The sequence below is a fragment of the Carlito syrichta genome, unplaced genomic scaffold (genome assembly GCF_000164805.1).
Source record: "Carlito syrichta isolate Samal-C Ts95f unplaced genomic scaffold, Tarsius_syrichta-2.0.1 Scaffold306309, whole genome shotgun sequence".
In the NCBI taxonomy this organism is placed as follows: Eukaryota; Metazoa; Chordata; class Mammalia; order Primates; family Tarsiidae; genus Carlito; species Carlito syrichta.
The window spans coordinates 302,680-326,655 of NW_007250405.1; the positions used below are offsets into that span (position 1 = coordinate 302,680).

The window sequence follows — 23,976 nt, forward strand, 5'->3', positions numbered from 1 at the left end:
TCCCGCTGCCCAGGCGGGTCTCGAACCCGCGGGCTCAGGCAATCCACTCACCTTAGCCTCCCAAAGGTGCGGGATTACAGTGTGAGCCACCGAGACTGGCTTCTTCTAAATCCTCTTTCCTTTGTCTGTCCGTCTGTCCTTCTGTGTCCTAATCTCTCTCTCTCTCTTTTTTGAGTCAAAGTCTCACCCAAGCAGGAGTGCAATGGTGTGCAAAGTCTTACCCAAGCAGGAATGCAAAGTCTTACCCAAGCAGGAGTGCAATGGTACAAACACAACTCACTACAACCTTGACCTCTTGGGCTCAGGTGAGACTTCCACCTCAGCCTCCGGAGGAGCTGGGAATACAGGCAGGCACCACCACGCCCAGCTAATTATTTGATTTTTGTTGTTGTTGTTGTTGTTGTTGTTGTTGCTGTAGAAATGAGGTTTCATTGTGTTGCTCAGGCTGTTCTCAAACTCCTGGACTCAAGTAACCCTCCTGCCTTGGCCTCCCAGAGGGCTGGGATTATAGGCATGAGCTACCATGACCGGCCATGAGTCCTAATCTCTTATAAGGATACCAGTCATATTGGTACCTTCATTTTCTTTTAATTTTCTCTTGCAAGGCCCTATCTCCATGTACATTCACATTCTGAGGTGCTGAGGGTTAGCATTTCAACATGTGAATTTTGGGAGGACACAATTCAGTTTATGACAGTGGGCACGTGTATGTGTGTGTTTATCAGGGAGGATAGGGTTTTACTCAACTGTTCCTTTTTTATTTTTTGTTTTTGTTTTTCATTTTTAAAATTTTATCTTAAAGATGTGGAATACAATTCAAGGTTAGGTATACAAGTGGTCATACAAATTTTGGGCCTCCTGTTGGTCCCCACTTCACCTGGTTTGAGATCAGGTACCCTTATGGATGTTGTGTGCTCCCCTCCTTCCCGGGCAGTATCCCACTACTGCCAGTTCGTTTCTTACAGTATTACGGTAAATGTTCAGGGTCCGCTTATGAGTGCTTTTCTTTTTTATGGTTTCTTTTTTTACTTTGCGTTTCTGAAAAGTCAGCATTTGGGGTTCTCCATTTGGCCTCCCAGGAGTCTTGCAGGAGAGGTTTAATGAAGAACTGGGAAAGGTCATTCTGGTTCAGACGCCAGTTCCATTCTTTCAGGGACCACGTCTTTGCCCAGGCATTAGAAACTGGCTGAGGAAAGACCTCTAGATGCCTTAAAGTATCCCTTACTGGTGAACAAGTTCCTTGTTTCTTTCCGTATTTCTTTTTCCCTGGAATTCTTCTTGACTCTAGTCCTACACCTCTCATGGAGTGACAAGCCCCATTGCTCAGGGGGATTTGTCAAGGCTGCCACCATGTTTCAATCTCCAATTCTGAGGTAAGAATATTGGAAAGCAATCATGAGAGAGTTTGAAGGCTTTCTTAGACATTTCGGCTGCCTGGGCAAGGCCTGGGTAATTCAAATAGCTTTACAAGATTGAACTGGCTAATTTTATTATACTCTGAGTAGTCACCTAAAATCCATGAACCCAAAACCAATCAATTTTCGTGTGTGTTTTTTATTCCTTTGGGCCTTAAATAACCGTCTTAAAACATACCATTTGCAGTTTCTTTTGGTTGATTCTAAAAATTGCTTGCAATTCTTAAAATATATAGAGAAGCACAAAGGAAACTATAAAGAGAGCCCTGGGCATGCCTCTAGTCCCAGCTACTTGGGAGGCTGAAGCAGGAGGATCGCTTGAGCCCAGGAGTTCCAGTCTAGCCTGAGCAACATAGCAAGACCCTGTCTCTAAAATAAATAAATAATAAAAAGAAATATAGCCTTGAATCCCACTACCTGCCACAAACCCATGAACACTTATTTTTTAAGTTTTTATCAAACTTCTTTGTCTTCCAGAATCAGAAACTATCCTTTCCTCCAGTGACTCTTGGAGAAGCACTGAGTCGACTTATGCAGACACCACCCAGCTAACATCCAAAGGTCTGTGGACACTTGTCCTGTCTTTCCTCATCCCTTGGTTTGAGGAGAAGGAAGTACATAATACAATTGTTGAATCAGATGACCAGAGATGACCTTGGAGTCCTCTGTGCCATGAAAGCCACCTGGGGCAAATTGGCATTTGGGCAGCATTTGTGGTTTATTCATTCCTGTGACTCTCAGAGACAGACAGAGGGGGAGGGGAAAGAGGGAGGGAGGAAGAGAGAGAGTAGAAAGAGAGGGAGTTAAGGAAGGGGGGGTGGAGAGAGAGAGACTACCTTTATATTCCAGGCCAGGTGGCACTTGGCTGTCTCATCCTAATTTCAGACTAACCAGTCTTTGTTAAACTCCTGGGTACACTCACTCCATGCATTGGCTTTTTGGCTTTTTATAGTGGAGGAGACTTCTTTCATTTGACCCTTCTCCACCCATCAAGCTTTCTTTAGGTATTTGCAGGGTTCTGGGAGTAAAGAATACCGGAAATACCATTCTCACCCTCGCGGGTGCTAGAGGCTTAACTCTGGAGGTCTCTGGCCTCAGTTTACCCATAGGCTCGTTGTAGGTTGTGTATCTTCATGCATGTAAGGGACCTGGGTGAGTGCCTGGCACTTTGCGACTCACATGGTAGTTGTTGTTTTAATGGGGCTGATCATCAAGCCAAAGAGAACAGATGGGTTTAGGGCAAGGAAACCAGTGTTTGTGGTAGCACAACACAGGGGGGCAAGAGGGTGGAGTGGTTCATGTGTGCACTCTACCTCACATCAACCTAAGCGCATGTCACACCGCCTAATTACAAATCTTGCCTCTCACTTGCTGTGTGGCTTGGGGAAACTGACAATCTCTCTGGGCCTGAGTTTCCTCACTGGAAAACGTGAATAAGAATAACACCTATCACATGGTTCTTTGGGAGAATTAAACGAGAGAATGCATGAGATCGCTTAGGATGGCATCTGGCACACCCTCAATGCTCAGCAAATGTGAGCTCTTCTTTTTTTAAATGACAGAAGTCGGTATAGGGGACACTGGGACACTGAAAGCAGACACATACCTAAGTCTGTGTTCTCTTTTCCTTTTTTTTTTTTTGTTGTTGTTCAAAGAGCCTGAAGTTTGGATTCTCCTCTCAACGTCCCAGGCATCTACGTGGAAAAGGAATGATACAGGGACTCCTCCTGGAGGTAAAGGATTGTTCTCAAGAGTACTTTTCCTTGGGCTGTGGAAACATCTGCTCCTCCCCGCCCAATCCCCCCAACTAGATGTCTTGGGATTAGGCCGCATTGCCGGCTCCTGCTTCCTACTCATCTCGGGGTCCCTCTGTGGAGACCTCGCTTCCTAGCAGGCCTGGAGTGGAAGTAGGAAAACCACCTATTCTGTTTTCAAGCTTTTCTTTATTTGCTTTATGTGACACAAGCGCTACACGAATGCATTTTTGTAAAGCAGATAGAATTAAAATTCTCATTGACCCCCTGTCCTCCTCCCCAGCCCCCAGCCCTGAGATATCTGGTATCAGTTGAAAAATTATCATTCTAGATATATATTTTTTCATTCCCTTATGTGTCTGTATAGACATAGAAATATGTAGTTTGAGGCCAGGTGCAGTGGATCACGCCTGTAATCCCAGCACTTTGGGAGGCTGAGGTGGGAGGATTGCTTGAGGTCAGGAGTTTGAGACCAGCTAGACAATATAGTGAGACCTTGTCTCTACAAAAAAATTTTTTAAAAATTGGCCAGGCAAGGTGGCACAGACCTGTAGTCCCAACTATGAGCTGTAAATTGTACCATTGTACTCCAGCTTGGGCGACAGAGTGAGACGCTGAATCACACACACACACACACACACAAAACTAAAGTATATATTTCTTTTTTTTCCTTTCTTTTTTTGAGTCAGGGTCTCACTTTGTTACCCAGGCTGAAATGCTGTGGCATGATCAGGGCTCACCACAGCCTCAAACTCCTGGGCTTAGGCGATCCTTCCACCTTAGCCTCCCAAGTATCTGAGACTGCTTGATACTCGCTACCATGTCTGGTTAATTTTTTTGATTTTTGATTTTGTAGAGATGAGGTCGTGCTATGTTGCCCAGGCTAGATTTTGTGGGGTTTGTTTTCTGTTTTTTGTTTTTAGTTGGAGCTTCACCCTATCACCCAGGCTGGAGTGCAGTGGCCACTCCCAGCCACCGCAGCCTTGACCTGCTGGGCTCCAGCGATCCTTCCTCCTCAGCCTTCCGAGTAGCTGGAACTTCAGGCGTGCACTACCATGCCCAGCTAATTTTTGATTTATTGTAGAGACGAGGCCTCGCCAAGTTGCCCAGGCTGGTCTTGAACCTGCGGGCTTAGGCAATCCTCTCACCTTGGCCTTCCAAAGTGCTGGGATTATAGACGTGAGCCACCATACCTGGCCTTTTAAAACAAATGTTATCTTATTGTATGCAGCCTTTTAAATTTTTCTTTATTCACTTCCTGCTATATATTGGGCCACCTTCTTTTTTAGTCCCTGTAGTTCTGCATTACTATGTTAAACTGCTTTATAACCACGCATATTCTGGGGATACATGCTATCTATTGCTTGTTAAGGGACATTCGGGTTGCTCCAATGTTTTATCGTTATACATGGTGCCCTGTGGATGCTCTTTACATGCAAGCCTTCCTAAGCATTTATGCAAGTGATTCTCTAACTAGGATGACCAAGAAGTAGAAAGGCTGGCTTAAAAGAAATGTGCACTTTAGGCCGGGCTCAGTGGCTCAGTGGCTCAGCCTATAATCCCAGCACTTTGAAAGGCCATAGTGAGTGAATTGCCTGAGCCCACGGGTTCAAGACCAACCCGGGCAACTTGGCGAGACCTCATCTCTACAATAAAGCAAAAATTAGCCAGGCATGGTTGTGCGTGCCTGTAGTTCCAGTTACTTGGAAGGCTGAGATGGAAGGATCGCTGGAGCCCAGTAGGTTAATGCTGGGGTGGCCATGAGCATGCCACTGTACTCCAGCCTGGGCGATGGAGTGAGAATTCAATTTTTTTCAAAAAGTACACTTTTAAGTGAAAAATCACTTAAAAATCACTTAAAAAACTTCTAGAAAAACTTTCAAAAAGACTGTGTCAATTCATTTTTTCACACACAGAGTATCTGCTTTCCCATTTCCTCCTTATGACCACTGGTTTAATTTTTTTCAATATCCCAAGAAGAAAATGTCATCTTGTTCTTTTCCCATTCAGACGAACAAAGCATTTGGGCGTCTTTCTTTATGTTATTAGCCAGAGAACAGTCATTCTCTAATTCCTTGAAGGAAGCAATGTAACACTGCTCAGAAGACAGAATTGGAGGGGACAAGCCGGGTGTGGTGGCGCATGCCTATAATTCCAGCACTTTGGGAGGCTGAGGCTGGATGATTGCTTGGGACCAGGAGTTTGAGATCAGCTTGGGCAGCAAAGTGATACCCAGTTTCTACAAAAAAGAGAAAAATTAACCAGGTATGGTGGCATGTGCCTCTAGTTCCAACTACCTGGGAGGCTGAGGCAGGAGGATCGCCTGAGTCCAGGAGTTTGAGGCTGCAGTGAGGCGAAATTGTACAGTGAGACCCTGTTTTAAATTGAAATTGTACAGTGATACCCTCCATTGCTTAGCCTGTAATCCCAGTACATTGGGAGGCCAAGGTGAGAGGACTGCCTGAGCCTGCGGGTTTGATACCAGCCCAGGGAACTTGGCAAGACCTCGTCTCTACAATAAATAAAAAATTAACCGGGCATGGTAGCATGTGCCTGTAGTTCCCACTATTTGGAAGGCTGAGGCGGAAGGATCACCTGAGCCCAGCAGGTTGACCCTGGGGTGGCCGTGAGCGTGCCACTGCTCGCCAGCCTGGGCAACAGTGAGACTCCAACTCAAAAATAATGATGATGATGATGATAATAATAATAATAATAATAATAATAATAATAATAATAAAAGAAGTCCCCAACATACGAATGAGTTTCATTTCAAAAGCATGTTTGTAAGTCAATTTGTTTTAATTTCAACAAAGTTAACCTCGGTACCCAACCAACACAATTGGCTATGCAGTACTGGATGTATTTAACAGGCTATACTGACACCTGATGGAGAGAAATAAAAAACGCAGGTGTGCATTGTTAAATTCTGTAACTTGAACGTTCGTATGTAGGAGATTTACTGTAATAATAATTGGCAGGAGCAGACAAGAATGAGTGGAAGAGGATGGGTTTTGAAGTAAGACTGAAACTCAAGATGAATGCAAGGGTGACCTGATGTTAAAAAGTCCTGGCATGCACTGTCCCCTGCAATGGAAGTCAGAACATCTAGACTAGGAGTTGATAATTAAGGGAAAACTCAGGTGCCAAAGATCCACACCATTGCTGCCCATGGGACCTGGTAAAGGCGGGGGACGATTTTCTGGCAGAAGAGAAGGCAGTGACTAGAAAGGTGATGGAGGTGGGCAGAGCCTTCCAAAACTATAATCCTTTATTCTGCTTAAATCCTGAACTACTTTCCATTGAATTGTAAAGAACACAAGGTTGTCTGATGCTTTACCTTCCATCATATCCCTGATTGTTTTTTTTTTTTCAATTTGGAGTCTCACTCTGTCACTCAGGCTGGAGTGCAGTGGCATGCTCACGGCCACACCAGCATCAACCTGCTGGGCTCCAGCGATCCCTTCGCCTCAGCCTTCCAAGTAGCCGGAACTACAGGTGCATGCTACCATGCCTGGCTAATTTTTTTGATTTAATGTAGAGACGAGGTCTCACCAAGTTGCCCAGGCTGGTCTCAATCTGCGGGCTCAGGCAATCTTTTCGTCTCGGCCTCCCAAAGTGCTGGGATTACAGGCATGAGCCACAGTGCCCGGCCTGAAATGTTCTTTTTTATTGACCATCCTCTCTTCCCATTGTTTTTCATAATGAATCATTCATAGTAATTGCAGTTACCTTCTACTGAGGACTTGACTATATGCTAGTCAGGGTTTTTGCATTCAATTTCTATTTATTATTTATTTGGGTCAGGGTCTTACTCTGTCACCCAGGTTGTAGTGCAGTGGCATGATCATGGCTCATCACAGCCTCAAACTCCTGGATTCAGGCAATCCTCCCTCTCCAACCTCCCGAGTCACTAGGACTACAGGTTTGTGCCACCGCACCTGTTCATTTTTGGATTTTTTTTTTTTGTAAAGAGGAGGTTCATTCCTAGGCTGGTCTCGAACTCCTGGGCATAAGCTATCCTCCCGCCTCGGTCTCTCCTGCTGGAATTACAGGCACGAGTCATGGCACCCGCCCTCAATTTCTTATTTAAATCTCACAACAATCTTCTATACAGGTATAGATATAATCCTCATTTTACAGGTTTAAAAAAAAAGCGTCAGAGAGTTTGTTAGAAAAGTGAATACCTAGCAAGATCTGTCTTTGTTTTAACACTATGCATTTTAAATGCTCTATTTCCTTTGATTTTCTATGAATTCCTATGACATAGGGACCATTATCATGTCTGTTTTAGAGCCCATGAAGATTAATAACCTGTCCAGCAAATGACGGACCTGGTTCTAATCCATGTGTTTTCACGCTGATGCCACTCTGCCACCATGCTGGGCTGCTTCCTTCTGGTCTCCCCTCTGGAACCTCTTGCAGACTAAGGCTACTTCCTTATTCCCTCAAAGCCCTTGTCCACCCTCTTCAGGTCCTGCAGGCATGGGGTTTTCTGACCCTGGCTAACAATCCTCAATCCCTGCCCCATTTCTTCATGTAGTTTGTATATGACAAGACTTACATCGTGGTGGGTGAGGGCTGATATAAATCCATATATTGTGTCAATGATTAGTCCCTAAACTTAGGCTTATCCAGGATAGCAGTTCCTCACCTCCACTTTATGCCTGCTTTATAGAGCTCAGAGAAGCAGAGCAATTTGTCCAAGATCATGCAGCTGCATAGCAGGGGAGATCTGGGACTCACATCCAGGTTTCAGGGCCTTTTCCTTTTTCTTTTTTTTTAAATATGAGGTCTTCCTCTATCTTCTGGGCTGGAGTGCAGTGACGTGATCATAGCTCACTGCAGCCTCAAACACCTGGGCTCAAGCAATCCTTCTATATCAGCTTGCTGAGTAGCTGGTACTACAGACATGTGCCACCATGCGTGGTTAATTAATTTTTTAATTTTTTAATTTATAGAGACAGGATCTTGCTATGTTGCCCAGGCTGGTCTCAAACTCTTGGCCTCAAATGATCCTCCTACTTCAGTCTCCCAAAGTGTTGGGATGACAGGGATAAGCCCCTGTGTCCAGCCAGGTTTTAGGGATTTTAAACTGTGTCCATGGATTTCTATATTGGGGTTATCTGTGGATTAACTTGTTGGGGGTGGCATAAGCCCCCGAAAAGTATTTGCACAATTGTACATACGTGTGCACACCCATTTTTCCGGGGCAAATTTCAGGACTTTCATTAGATTCTCCAAAAATTCTTCAAAGCCCCAGATGGTTAAGAACTATAATTCAGTCACAAACACAAACAAAAACAGCAATAAAAATTCACATGAAAATATTGCTTAGTTTGCCTCTTTCTCTCTTTCAGAAATCTGTTAGAGGAATACAATCTCTTATTCTTCCAGGTACCTAGAAACTCTAATCATACTCTTTAACCCCTAGGATTAATTTCACTTCTTGCTTGGTTGCAGAAATGCATGGAATGGTCCACATTTCTCCCTAAAGATCCAATGTCTATTGGATAGGGACACTGAAGCCAGGGTGTAGAGAGCCTCATGTCTATGCTGTTTCCTAAATAAGGTCAGGTGGTCTTGGGATTAAGTTTTCTATTGATTCTATCTCATGCTCCCTTGGACTGCCTCTGAACATCCCAAATCCTTATCCTTCCTTTCTTGTCCTTTCTTCTGGGTAGCATTGGGAGGGTTAAGAAAGCTAAGTCTGGGATCCTGAAGGCTAGTGGTTATATCCCAGCTCTGCCACCTTGTTGTTATTGTTGTTTTTCTTTGTATAATCTCAAGTGAGTTCCTTGTTCTAGCCTTTTCTAAATCTCAGTTTCCTCACAACGTAAAATGGAGATAACAGTAGTAGTTATTTCATAGTGTTGTTAAGTGAGGAAATGCATGAGAAAAATGCCTAGAACATAATTACTGGTTTGTAAATGACAGTCATCAAGGAGGACTTCTATTTTTTCTCTTCGTTGCACCTCTGCTGGCGTGCCAACTCACACCCCTTCATTTTAGACAGACCAGCAGGGTGACAGGAAGCCCCTTCCGCCAGCTCCCAACCAACCACTGTTCCTGATAAGTACATAGTCACTTTGTGGTGTCATGATTTTTTTAAACTGATAATCATGTCTAGGAAACAGCTGATGAGTGCCAAAATGATAAACTTGGGGAAGTTGCAAAAGCTTTAAAAATCTCATAGTAGTAATTCTCTACTATTAGAATAAATCTGCGGTTCTGAAAACTTTTCAGTGACTTCTGTTTCAAGGGCCCGGTAGAACTCTCAATTGTTGGTTTTATTCCTGTGGGTGAATATCTTTAATCTTCCACCGCCTCTCAGTTGCTTTTGTTCTTACATTGCTCGATCTATACCACTCTATAATTTAGGCTTGGGAATCAAGTTACAGCTGAAAAAGAGCTGTGGTCTAGTTTGGCATGCAGGTGTTTCCAGATGTGTGTTATTTATTTTATAAAGCAGCTCCATGTCCATTTCTCCTAGTTCAATGTTAAAGTGTTTGGTCTGCAGATATCATCCAACAAAGCCCTATCCAGGGTGACAAATCCTTGCTTCCTCTCTCTGGCTGCCTAGAAAGAGCTCAGAGATACAGAATGACTTGGCCGAGTTCACACAGCTAGACTGAAGGAGAACTGGGACTCACACCCAAGTTTTCGGGATTTTTAACCTTGTGTCTATGAACTCCTGGGGTCTGTGGGGAAAAGTGTTGTCTGTGGAACATTGAGAAACTGAGAGAATAAAAAAACCGAGCCCCAGAGAAAGCCAGTGAGTTAAGAGAAGCCTTGAATTGAGTGAGGAAGAGCGCAGAGACCAGTTATACTGATATGTGCACAGTTGGCCTTTGGTCCAGGACTGGAAGCCATTGTCTCTCAATGGAGCGTCCTTGAGGGCAGAGCTCCTTATTTACTCCTAAAGTATTAATATTCACTTTTTCTCAGCTCCCAAATGAATCATTTTACCCATCACCAGCAGGAAGTCAACACTGTAAAACACATTCAAATTCAATGCATCCAAATACATACTAGGACTTTGCTATCGATATCAAAATTGGAAAAAAATGACCGTTACTCTGAAAACAACAACATTTTTCTTTCCCTGTGGTTCCTTTTTTTTTTTTTTGAGTTGGAGTCTCACTCTGTCGCCCAGACTAGAGTGCAGTGGCCGCTCCCAGCCATTGCAGCCTTGACCTGCTGGGCTCCGGCGATCCTTCCACCTCAGCCTTCCAAGTAGCTGGAACTACAGGCGCGCGCTACCATACCCGGCTAATTTTTTGATTTATTGTAGAGATGAGGTCTCGCCAAGTTGCCCAGGTGGGTCTCGAACCCGCAGATTCAGGCAATCCACTCACCTCAGCCTCCCAAAGCGCGGGATTACAGGCTGAGTCACCGAGCCCGGCTCCCTGTGATTCTTAAAGTGGTTTTCCCCCACATCCCCCTTGGTTCCAGGGACAGGATTATAGGGAATTGGGCTCGTGATGCTTTTAGGAAATTTTTTTTTTCTATTACTGTATCTGTTTTGAAAAGCCAGTCCAAGCGTCCTGGTCCAAAGCAAGCTGGCCCTTTCATGGAGTTAAGGCATTTTCAGAGGGAAATGTGGTTGGAGGTGGAATTTTATATTTTTATCTTACAACGCCGACATTTGGTTTAGAAACTTTACAATCGGTGATATATTTAGTTGCTACTCTGTGTTGCACAGGACATATAAAAATGAGTAAGTCATGGATTTTGTCCCTAAAGGGTCATACTTTATTTTTATTTTTTAATTTATTTTTTAGAGACTTTTTTTTATGATGATCTCACTCTGTTAGGCCAGAGTGAGTGGCACAATCTTGACTCACTACAGCCTCCAACTCCTGGGCTCAAGAGATCATCCCAAGTATTGGGATTATAGGCATGCACCATCACACTCCGCTAATTTTTAATTTTTTTGCAAAGAGGGGGTCTCACTATGTTGACTAGGCTGGTCTCGAACTCTTTTTTTTTTTGAGTTGGGAGTCTCACTCTGTCGCCCAGACTGGAGTGCAGTGGCCGCTCCCGGCCACCGCAGCCTCGACCTGGACTCCGGCGATCCTTCCGCCTCAGCCTTCCAAGTAGCTGGAACTACAGGCACATGCTACCACGCCCGGCTAATTTTTGATTTATTGTAGAGATGAGGTCTCGCTGCCCAGGTGGGTCTCGAACCCGCAGATTCAGGCAATCCACTCACCTCAGCCTCCCAAAGGCACGGGATTACAGGCTGAGCCACCAAGCCCGGCTTCGAACTCTTGACTTCAAGGAAGCCTCCCGCCTCAGCCTTCCAATGTACTGGGATTACAGATGTGAGCCACCACACCTTGCATCAGGTCGCACTTAAGTGGAATAGACAGGCTGGTACATAGCCTACCGTCATCCAGCGTGTCTGTTTCAGGATAGAGGCATGGAGAGATACACGGAGAGCCCAAAGAAGGGAGAGACGATGCCGTCTTGGAAAGGAGGGTCAGGGCCAGGGATGATCTCACTCTATAAATGAATTCTTCAAGGAGAAAATGTCATTGAGGAGCAAAGGGCAGACAGGCAGAAAGAATAGCAAGAAGACAGGGAAACTTCACGAAGAACATGATCTCTCTGGAGATGAATAGTCTGATTTAATCCAATGGAGAAGGGAAGCTGGAAATGGTCTAGATTCTTGAGGGACTTGAATAATTGCCTAAAGAATTTAGGTTTTATTCCAGAGTCACGAGGAATCATCCATGTTTCACGAGTAGGGAGTGACATTCTCAGTTTTGTTTTGGGAAAACTTGCTCTGGCAAGATAGTGGAAGTTGCGGGAGAAGGGAGCAAGCCTGGGATCTCCTGGGATACCTCAGGTAAGAGACGAGTGTCTAGACCAGAATGAGGGCAGCAGTGAGCACAGAGAGGGCGCAGAGTCCGAGCCATTTAGGAACTAGGATTCAGAGGACTCATAGGCCAACATTAGGAGTGTAGGACCTTTGATTCACCACACTTGGGAGAATGGATCAATGTGGTGGTTAACTGGTAAAGAGTCCCATGAGGAAGAATGGAATCTGTGTGGGGGAACTTGAGTCCGAAATGCCTCTGAGAGGCCAGGTGTGGTGGCTCACACCTGTAATCCCAATGCTTTGGAGGCCGAGGTGGGAGGAGAACTTGAGGCCAGGGGTTCGGAACCAGTCAGAGCAACATAGCAAGACCTCAGCTCTCAAGATTTTTAAAAAAATTACCTGGGCACATGTGGTGGCATGTGTCTGTAGTCCCAGCTACTCAGGAGGCTGAGGAGGGAAGATCGCCTGTGCCCAGGAGGTCAAGGCTGCAGTAAGCTATGATAGGGCCACTGTCCTCCAGCTTGGGCCACAGAGTGGGAACCTGTCTCTTAAATATATATACATATAAAATTTAAAAATAGGCAGGGCATAGTGGCTTACACCAGGCTGAGGCGGGAAGATTGCTTGAGCCCGGAGTCCAAGACCAGCCTGGGCAACATACTGAGACCTTGTCTCTATATTTAAAAAAATTAAATACAAATAAAAATAATGCCTCTGAGAAATACCTACCAGACAGTTGGAAGTGTGAGTCTGGGCTGACTCATGGATGCCTGGTTGGGTATCTTTGATAATTGGCATTTGTCTCTGATCGGAATAATGATGATGATTCACATTGTCAGTGCTGAAGAAAGACTTGTCAATACACCAGTGCTTTCATGTATATTCTCTCCCATGGGGTAGTTCAAGACCAAAGATATAATTTAGGAAGTCATTGCTCAGAAATGACACTGAGTACTTATTACGCACTGAGGCTTGGCTCAGTGCTTCCAATGCATTGTCTCGTTGTGAGGCGCCTTGTCTGGATCTGTGAGAGTCTATTGCTATGTCCATTATCAAGGAGAAGAAACTAAGGTTTGGAGAGGTTGAAGAAATTTGCCAGAATTGAAGCCCCAGGTCTCTTTGGTGCTTGAACCTGAGTGCTTAACTATGCTATTATCTTGCCTCATTAGCAAAGGAGGGATGCTTGAAGCTCTTATGGGGTCCCCTAAAGACACTGTGTGAGAAGGGAGAGAGGGAGAGGGATGAACAACCACACGGGGGAGCCTGTGGTGGAAGAAGGAGCCAGCCAAGGAGCTAGAGAGGGAGACAACAGCCCTAGGGTGGGGTCCACCAGCGCACAGGGGCAGAGGAAGGTGGGCCCGCCAGGGATAGGGAGGGTGGAGTTCAACATCAGGACATTCTAGGAGGAGGCTCTGAGAAAGGTGGCTGTGGACTGAGGCAGGGTCACCATGAAATCGCCAGAGAATGAATGCTAGACGTTCTTTCGAGAAGTATAGAGGGGAGGCTGGGGAAAGAGAGAGGGTGAGTGGAGCGAGGTGTGTCCTAGCATGCCTCTTTGAAAGTTCAGCTATTCTTCTTGATCTTATTTGGTTGGCTTTTCTAAAGGTGAGCTGTTAGATGCTAGAATTACATGGATTCAATTCCAAGTTTATGAATAAAAAAAATCATTTGGCGATTGATGGCCTAGAATGCATTGTGAGAACAAGCCCAAGAATCCACTTTTTGTCTTTTTCTTTTATTCCCCCAGACTGCTGGCTTACCACCGGACGAGAGGGTGACGCAGTCAGACAGAGGGAGATGGGGTTGACCTAGAAATGGAGATAAGAGAGAAGGGGGCAAGGAGAGAATAAGTGAAGATGTGAGAACAATCAGATCTCACGTGAACCTCCCAGGAGGTAGGAGAAGACTGAAGAACCAAGATCTTGAACTTAGAGGTTATCCCAGACCTGGCCATGGGCTGGAATCACAGGGAGCTTAGTAAAAATATAGGTCTCCCTTCTGCAACCAAGACTTGCAAAATAACAACCTTCAGGGTGGGGGCAAGAAATTGTATGCTTAACAAAGTTCCTCAGGAGATTCTTTTGAAGCCAGCCAACCCAGCCCTAGTTCCAAAAAGGCAGTTAAGAATGGCTGGAATAGTATACTCTCCTTATGTTGCAAAGAAGGAAACTGAGGCACAGAGGTATTTTTTTTTTTTAAAGTTCAAAGAGGAGTGAGCACTTGTCCCTAAGTAGGTCTCTCTTTTGGTTCCTAAATTAGAGCTTATTCCCAACTGGGTGCAGTGGCTCATGCCTGTAACTCAGCACTTTGGGAGGCTGAGGCAAGAGAATCACTTGAAGCCAGGAGTTCAAGATCAGCCTGGGCTGTGAGATCCCATCTTTATAATGACAACAACAACAACAATTTAAAAGAAAGAGCTCATTCCCCAATGCCGCACAACTTTAATAAAGTAGAAATTGGCCGGGTGCAGTGGCTCAAGCTTATAATCCCAGCACTCTGGGAGGCTGAGGTGAGAGGATTGCCTAAGCCCACGAGTTCAAGATCAGCCTGGGCAACTTGATGAGACTTCATCTCTACAATAAAAATTAAAAAAAAAATTAGTTCTGCTACTTGGAAGGCTAAGGTGAGGACCGCCTGAGCCCAGCAGATCAATGCTGGGGTAGCCATGAGAGTGCCACTGCACTCCAACCTGGTCAACGGAGTGAGACTCCAACTCAAAAAAAAAAAAAGGTAAAGATAAAATCGAGCCCCATCAGAACTTGACACGTTACTGAGTCCTTCACTAATCAAGGACAGGAAGAAGTTTTAGGAGGAATCGCCATGCTCAGTACAAGTTCAGTTAAAGGAACAGAAGAAGGCAGGGGCATGAGGCAAAGTTCATTTTTACCCACAAATGCCGTTGTTAGGAAGAAAGAAGGTGGATGCAGTTGATTTCAAAGTCAACATCTTCTGAGAGGCATTAGGAGATTTATTTTATCTCACATGCCCAGTCTGCTCATGGGCTTGAGTCCATTGGTAAGCCAGCAGTCTGGGGGGAAAAAGAAAAGGACAAAAAGTGGATTCTTACGATTGTTCTCACAACAGCATTCTACTCCATCAACCGTACAAATGATTTTTTTTTTTACTAATAAAGTTGGAATTGAATCCGTATAATTCTAGCATCTAACAGCTCACCTTCAGAAAGGTCAACCAAATAAGATCAAAGAGAATAGCTGAGCTTTAAAAGAGGCATGCCGTGGTAGGGCAAACAGAGAGGGAGAAAGGAAGAAGTTGAGAGCTGCCGAAACAGGTCACAGAGACAGACCAAAGCTAGGTCCTATGAACAGCTAATGAGTTGGGTGACCCCTCTGCAGGCCACAGTATCCCTCTGGTTCGGAGCTAGGAGGGGCTTCCAGGCACTGGAGCGGTCTCTGATTTCACAGGGGGTGGAAGGAATGTGTCAGCCTCAGCGAGGTCCGTGATGAGATCTCTATTCTCTCCACTGTGAACAGGTCGATGAATAAAGGAACAAATGCCCTTTGGCAAAAATCCACATCTGTACCTGGGGACCCTGTGGTGCTCAGGCCCATGGTAGAGGGAAAAAGAGGTGGTATCTGGGCTCAGATGTCATTTCCCTACCACTCACTAGCTGTCATTATTAGCTGTGCAGGTTTGGGCAAGATGAGAACCTCTCGGAGCATCCCTTCCAGTCATTCTGTCCAAGTTTGCTTATCTCATAGAATTATTTTAAAGCAAGCTGCATATACAATAGCTTTAGCCTGTAATTCCAACTACTCAAGAAGCTGAGGTGGAAGGACCAGTTCAGGCTAGGATTCAAGACCAGCCTGGGCAACATAGAGACCCTATCCATACAAAAACTTAAAAAAATGAACCAGGTGTGATGGCATGTATCTGTAGTTCCATCTACCCTGGAGGCCGAGATGGGAGGATTGCTTGAGCCCAGGAGTTGGGCAACATAGCAAGACCCCATCATTACAAAAATAAAAAAATTAGCTAGGTGTGCATGTGCCTGTAGTCCTAGTTACTCTGGAGGCTGAGGCGGGAGGATCACTTGAGCCCAGGTGTTCAAGGTTTCAGTGAGGCATGATCACATCATTGTGCTCCAACCTGGACATCAGAGTGAGACTCTGTTTCAGAATAATAATTATTATTTTCATTTTATTTTATTATTTGGAGGGTTCTTGGTCAAATGCAAAACTCCCCACCTTCCTCAGTCAGTCTTTATTGATCAGCTGGTGTGAGCAGAGCAGAGTGCTAGACATTGCCCGACAGAGGAAAGTCCAGTGGGGAAGGTTCATCTGTGCTTCACAAGACCTTCAGATATCAGCCCATGGGAGCCTGAGGTGAGACTCTGGGCTCTCACAGGGATGATGAAGTTTTGTTGATGGGAATCTCAGCAGTGGAAGGTTGAGGCCAAGTTCAGAACCTTTGGGGTGCCTCTTGAACAATGGTGTTCTAGACTCTTGGTTCCTTCTGTCGACCTCATCTGTGTGAAGTGTGATAGCATCTCCCCATTTCTTCCCCTTTGTAAACTGCCTCGGGTGCTGACACACGTGCTCTGTTCCTTCAAAGTGAAATACATGGGTCCTGCCCCATTCTACCTGTGACCCTAAGGAACGCCTGATTTGTGACCGTGGTGCTCTGCCCGCTTGTTCATGTAAGTGTGGGATGTTCTTTCTGATTATTCCACATATTAAAAACACATAGAGACCCCCAGAATGCAAAGAGAGTATGTGAATTCATTATGTGTGTGTTTCCACATTCAAAGGGAGTTTTGAAATTCCAGATCTGTGTTAGTTCTGTCAGCAAGGTCAGAAAATATGAATTCTGAGTGGAGGTCAGCAAATATATATAGTCACTTTCTTTGCTACTCACTTATTGTGAAACCTTGAGCAGATGAATCTTTCTGTCTAGATTTCAGTTTCTCTCTTGACAAGAATTTTTTTTTTCTTTGAGTCAGAGTCTCATTCTGTGCCTAGCCTAGAATGCAATGGCACGATCACGGCTACCGCAGCCTCGACCTTCTGGGCTCAGGCAATCCTTCCACATCAGTCTCCCAAGTAGTTATTATTATTATTATTATTATCATTTGATTTATTGTAGAGATGAAGTCTCACCAAGTTTTCCAGGCTGGTCTCAAACCTCCAGGCTCAAGCATCCTCTCACCTTCACCTCCCAAAGTGCTGGGATTACAGGCGTAAACCATGACGCCTTACAGGCATTTCTTTTAGAAAGGAAATTGGATAAGCCCCATGACTCATGCCTGTAATCCCAGCACTTTGGGAGGCTGAAGTGGGAGGATCACTTGAGGCCAGAAGTTTGAGACCATACTGGGTAACATAGCAAGATCCTTGTATCAATTTAAAAAAGAAAGAATTAGAGGAGATAATTTTAAACCCCTCTCAACTCTAAAATATTCAGATTGTGATTTTTGGATATTTTTGCCAATTGCTTGGAATTTTAGGATCATACCACCAGTGACCCAGAGGGGGCAGCATAAGCCAGAGACTACCAGTGAAGGAAAAGAAACTTTTCTGGTCTTGCACTTGTTACTTTTAAATTCTAGGATTGCATTAAGATGTGTCGTTGAGTTGACTTATTTCAGAACTAATTTAGTTTTAAAAGTAGAGACAGATGAGTCCCAGTGTTTATGAATTCAATGATGAGTGAACATATGCAATATTTGTTTTTAAATGTCCCCACTGAGAAGATAGAGTGTTTTTCTTTCCAGTTGATTTCTGGCCAGAAGCCCACTCGTTAAATAGGATTTTAATAGGTTCTTTTTCTTTTCTGGTAGAGTGGTCACCATCAGGGTTTTTGTTGTTGTTGTTTGTTTTTGAATCATTCACAGTTAGGTTCAAATTTCCTTTTATTGTGTCACCTTGGGCAGTTTACTTAGCTTCTTTCATCCTCAGTTGACACATCTACAAAGTAGGTTTTATGAGCATTAGATGCAATGATTTACATGCCTGTGCACATAGTAAGTAATCAATGAATCGATTCTAAGAGGAAGTCTAGTAATTTTAAAGCATATTTAAAGCCAAAAAAAAAAAAAAAAAGGATGGGAACGGGTATGACATTAGAAGGGGATGCTTAAAAGATCTTCCAGTCTGAAACGTCAGTGCCATCTTAGAGGTGCACGGAGCACATGGTTTTGGCTGAGTGAGGGCGGGCCTAGTTCACCATCTTAGGCGTCACCCTGGTGAAGGGGATGTTTAGCATCACCCTCGGGCCGAAGGCTCTTGCGGTTAAGTTTAATTCCTTGACACCACGGGAGTTGTTTTTGCACAGTGAGACCTACTGTGCGCGGCGTCCCCAAACTATTTTTGTGTAAGGGACCAGAAAGTGCACAGATGAGCACTTGCAGGCCCCTCCGTCAGCCTCTCTGTTGCAATTTCTCAACTCCGCCGTTGCCGTGCGAAAGCAACCGCAGACGCTATGCACACAAGGGGGCGCCACTGTGCACCCATACAACTGTTATCGGTGGACACTGACATTCGAATTTCATATAGCTTTCGTGTATTTGGCGTTCTTCTTCTTGTGATGTTTCCTCAATCATGTAAAACTGCCCAAAACCAATCTTACCTGCCAGGCTGTACGAAATCACGAGACTGAATTTGGCCCTCCGGCTGTAGTTTCAAACCCTTGATCTAACCCTTGCGGGCACAGACAGGCTCCTTAGCAAAGGGCAGGTGTGAAGCTGTTTTCACAGGGCTCTTCCAGAACCTGCACTTTACATTGCCTCCTTCCCTGCTAGTTGTTAAGTCCTTTGAAGGTAAAAGTGGTGTTTCTATGCTAGAGTTTTAACATTTCAACTTTATTTTGGGGGTTACAGAATAAATGTGTGCACTCACAAAAGAAAAATTAAATTTTGTAAAGTGAAAGTTTCTTGTACCCCTAATACCACCCCTCAACCCATGAATAAGATAAAGAGGTTATTACTGTCACAGTTTGGGCTGTACCCTTCCAGATCTTTTTTGTTTGCCTAATGATAAACACATTATTTGTTCATAAACAAATGCTGCTTTTTACAGAAATTTAAATTCCCCACCCCCCCCAATCATCCTATGCTCTTTTAAATTTACTTTAGAATTCCTTCAATAATTTTGTTCAAAAAACCATGACTGCAAAGCTACTAATACTATGCATATATTAGACCGAGCAGTTTAAAATGGCTGACATTTAAATAATTTTATTAAAAACGTTTGCATTTTAAAATAAGTTTAGGCTGGACTTGGTGACTCAGTCTGTAATCCCAGCACTTTGGGAGGCTGAGGCGAATGGATTGCCTGAGCCTGCAGGTTTGAGACCAGCCTGGGCAACTTGGTGAGACCTTGTCTCTACAATAATTTTCTAAAAAATTAGCCAGGCATGGTAACACGCACCTGTAGTTTTGGCTACTTGGAAGGCTGAGGCGGAAGGATTGCCGGAGACCAGCAGGTCGACGCTGAGGTGGCCATGAGTATGCCACTGCACTCCAGCCTGGGCAACAGAGTGAGATTTCAACTCAAATAATAATAATAATAATAATAAGTTTAGACTCACAGGAACTTGCACAAATAGTACAGAGAGGTCTTCTGTGCCTTTCTCCAGTGTCTCTCGATGGTCACATGTTATTTGACTACAGGACATTATCCAAACCAGGAAATAGACACCAGTACAACACATTTTGCTAGTTAACAAACCCTACTAGGGCTTTGTCAGTTTTTGTTTTGTTTTGCTGTTGATGTTATTTTGTAGAGACAGAGGTTCACTATGTTACCCAGGTTGGTCTCAAACTTCTGGCCTCAATTGATCCTTCCATCCTGGCCTCCCAAAATGCTGGGATTATAGGCATAAACCACTGTACCCAGCAACTTTGTCAATTTTTATATGCACTCATTATTGAAAATGTTTTTGACCCATAAAACAACACATATATAATATATATGTGTATATATATATATATATATACACATATATATACACAAACAGATATGGCATCTTTCCATGTCAATACTTTTAGATTTAGATATACTTTTTTAATAGTACCACCTTAACCTCTTTTGGCTGTGGGTTGCCGGGTTTCCAACAGCTGTCTTCAAAGTTTCACATAGAAAGTCACTGTGGCATTACTTCAGGGAAATGACATGCCCCCCCCCCCCGAGTTTGCTCTTGACTCCGGCATCTTGGGAAATTTCTGGTGATCACACATGATACAAAGAATATTTTTACAGCTAAATTTTTCACATTAGAGAACATTTTGAAGTTATATAAAAATAAAATATAATAGGAACAGAAAGCTTTACTTGTCTATACTATTTCCACTCAAAGTCAGATGTATTTAGTTTTAGTATTTCTTTTTAGTTTTCCTTGGGGAACAAATGTATGCATGTGTTTCTGTGGATATTTTTAAGTATTTACAGACTCATTCCCTCTACTAAGTATAGTTTTATATTATTTTAAAAGAATATCATGTAATGCAAATTTTCTCAAGTCATTCACGTTCTTTATAAGAAGGCATCGAGATATATAAATGTTAAAAGGAGATAGATAAATGTTAAAAAGGATGTAGGAGATCAGTTTGTGAATTGTTACCATTTTCAGATGAAGAAACTGGCTCAGAGAAGGGCAGTATCTTGCCTAAGGTAACACAGCCAGAGAAGCTGAGGCAAATACTTAGTGATGGTACAGAGTCCTAGAAGGCCAGAGCAAGGGAGGCTGAGAAGACAGCACTTGGCTTTACTCCAAGATCTGGGGTTATGTGTTGTAGAAATTCCATCTGCAAGAGTATACATGCCAACCAAGAACTCAAGAGACCATGAAAGGAGCCAGAAAGTCACTTTACTAACTTACAGCGAGAATTCTAGCCACTAAGGGATCCACATTTTAGTACTTCTTATGTAAATACATTCTCTTCCTGTATAAAAACTTGATATTAATCAGAAGTTTTAGTGGAGTTAATGTTAAGAGTCTTTTGTTGTTGTTATTACGTTTTAAAGAATTTATTTTAAGATACATGGATTGGTGTGGTGGCTCACGCCTGTAATCTCAGCACTTTTGGGAGACTGAGACGAGGATCTCTTGAGCCTGGGAGTTCAAGATAAGCCTGGGCAACATAGTGAGACTCCATCTCTAAAAAAATTTTGAAAATTAGCCCAGTGTGGTGTTGCCTGCCTGTAGTTCCAGCTCCTCTGGAGGCTGAGACATGAGGATCACTTGATCCCAGGAGTTGGAGGCTATTGTGAGGTATGAAGGCATCACTGCACCCCAGTCTGGACAACAGGATGAGATTTGTCTCTAAAAACAATAGAAAAAAAATAATACACACATGGTAAAAGTACGAAGCATATCAAAACATTTAAATGAGAAGTCATTCTTCCTTCCATCTCTTGTGCCTGACTCCAAATCCACTTTCTTTTCTGGGAATATCTTAGTGACCCATGTCTCTGTATTAGTTTCTCATGGCTGCTATAACAAATCACCCCCAATTTATGGATTAGCACACAGATTTATTATCTTGTGGTTCTGGAGGTCAGAAACTCTAAAATCAAGGTGTTGGCAGGGCTATTTTCCTACTGGATGCTTTAGGAGAGAGTCTGTTTCTTGGTCATTTCCTGCTTCTGGAGGCATTCCTTGGCTTGGGGGCTCTTCCTTCATCTTCAGAGTCAGCAGCACAGCCTCTTCAAATCTCTCCCTCTGATCTTTGTTCCTTCATCACACATCCTCTGACTTGGATCTTCAAGTTTCCCCTTTATAAGGACCTGTGTGATTACATTGAGCCCACCAGATGACCCAGAATAATCCTCCCATACCATGATCTGTAACTCAATCACATGGCAAAGTGTATTGTTTTTGCTATGCAAGCTGACCTTTACGCAGTTTCTAAGGGTTTGGACATAGACAACTTTGGGTGTCATTATTCTGTTAACCATAGTCTCCAAATTATATCTGAAAGATAAATGGCTTATTCTGCTTCTCTAGACCAGACTAATAATGGATTCTGATAAAAATAGTAAGTCTTCTTATTAGGAAAACAGTTATTTATCATTCATTCACATACCTCCATACCAATATGTTGTGTCCATTTTGAAATACATCCTTGAAAATGTTTAAAAGATGCAATTTAAATAAATTTAAATAGAATATTTCATTTTTCCATCTCCAGTGGATATATCTAACAGCTCTCCCAGGCCATCCTTTTTCTAGATTCAATACAAGTCACTTGCCTGAATATGCCTTCTTGCAGTCAGTAGGACACGCTATTTATGTGGTATGATGTGCTCAAGCTCCAGGATAAGGTAATCATTAAGAGCACGGGTGCTGATGTCACTCTACCACTCACCTGTCCAACCATGATCACATTGCCCAATCCCATGGCCTCAGTTTTTCCACTGGCAGCATGGAATGATGTCTACCTCATGGGGTTGCTCATGAGAATTAAACATTCAGTGGGACATTAGTAATACTCTTGGATTTAATGCTAGGATCTTTCATTGGGTTTAATCCTCTGACTTGTGCTCAGCACCCATTTCCTGACTTTTTTGTAGGTTAACTACCCCCACTGAAGGCTGCTTTCGTCTTTGGTATGTTGATTCCCTTGAATTTAGTTCCTGGGCTGTTGTAATGTGAAGTATCGCAAACTGGGGGTTTAAATAAAAAGAAATGCATCCTTTCTCGGCGCTGGAAGCCAGAATTCAGAAATCAAGGCGTTGGCAGGGTTATGCTCTTGCTGAAGGCCCTGGGGAAGATCTTCACTGCCTCTTTCAGCTTCTGGTTCCCAGGGATTCCTTGGCATATGGCAGCATCCTTCCAGTCTCTGCCTCTGTCTTCATGTAGCCTTCTCTGTGTATGTCTCTCTGTGTTCTCTTTTCCCTTTTTTTCTTTTTGTTTTTTGAGTCAGAGTCTCACTCTGTCACCCAGACTGAAGTGCAGTGGCACACTCACAACTCACCACAGCCTCAAACTCCTGGGCTCAGATGATCCTTTTGCCTCAGCCTCTCAAGTAGATGGGACTACAGACACACACCACCATAGCTGGCTAATGTTTTAAAGGTTTTTTTGTAGAGACAAGGTCTCTCTGTGTTGCCTAAACTGGTCTCAGACTCCTGGGCTCAACCATTTTTCCAGTCTCAGTATCCCAAAGTGCTGGGATCACAGGTGTGAGCCATGGTGCCCGGCCCTCTTCTCTTCCTGCAAAGGCACCAAGCGTTGGATTTGGGGTCTACTCTACATATGGGATGATTTCATCTCAAGATCTTAACTAATTACATCTGCAAAGATCCTATTTTTTTTTCTTTTTGAGTAGTCGAGGTTTTACTCCATCACCCAGGCTGGAGTGCAATGGCACGTTCACAGCCACCCCAGCATTGACCCTCTGGGCTCTGGCGATCCTTCCACTTCAGGCTTCCAAGTAGCCAGAACTCCTGGCACATGCTACCACACCTGGCTAATTTTTTGATTTTACTGTAGAGACGAGGTCTCGCCAAGTTGCCCAGGCTGGTCTCGAACCTCTGGGCTCAGGCAGTCTTCTTGCCTCGGCCTCCCAAAGTCCTGAGATTACAGGCTCGAGCCACCCCGCTGGGCCAAGACCCTATTTCTAAATAAGGTCATAGGCCGAGGTTCCAGGTAGACATGATTTTTATTCAAGCCTCTATAATTGCCCTCTTGTAGAATTGCTTTCCTAGCACGTCCTGAGAGGGCTCCTGCCTTTATCCAAATGTACTTGAGTCGGAGCTCAGGGCCTTGAGAATCTAAGGGCCATGGGCATAATGACAACATGGAAACCAGTATCCTTGACTTGCCTAACTCCCATACCCTCACCTCACCAGGAAGAAAGATCACCGTCAACTCTGCTTGGTGTTGCCATTCTGCACAACACAGTGGCCCAAGGGGTTCTTCCCGTTGAGCTTTGGGCATTTTCTGAAGAAGAAGAAGTGCTGTTTGGTAGCACAAAGCAGTGTTTATGTCTGCAAAATGTCTCTCCCATTAGACTATTCCAATT

The 23,976-nt window shown here is 43.9% G+C and overlaps 1 protein-coding gene across 1 annotated transcript in view; it reads left to right on the forward strand.

Annotated features, from left to right (window-relative positions):
• Positions 1-23,976, forward strand: part of LOC103265289 (T-cell immunoglobulin and mucin domain-containing protein 4) — a 48,294-nt gene that overhangs the window by 14,455 nt on the left and 9,863 nt on the right. Inside the window, exon 4 of the mRNA XM_021714978.1 lies at positions 1,893-1,976. Within this exon, the coding sequence (XP_021570653.1) occupies positions 1,893-1,976 (84 nt within the window). The remainder of the gene's footprint in view (positions 1-1,892; positions 1,977-23,976) is intronic.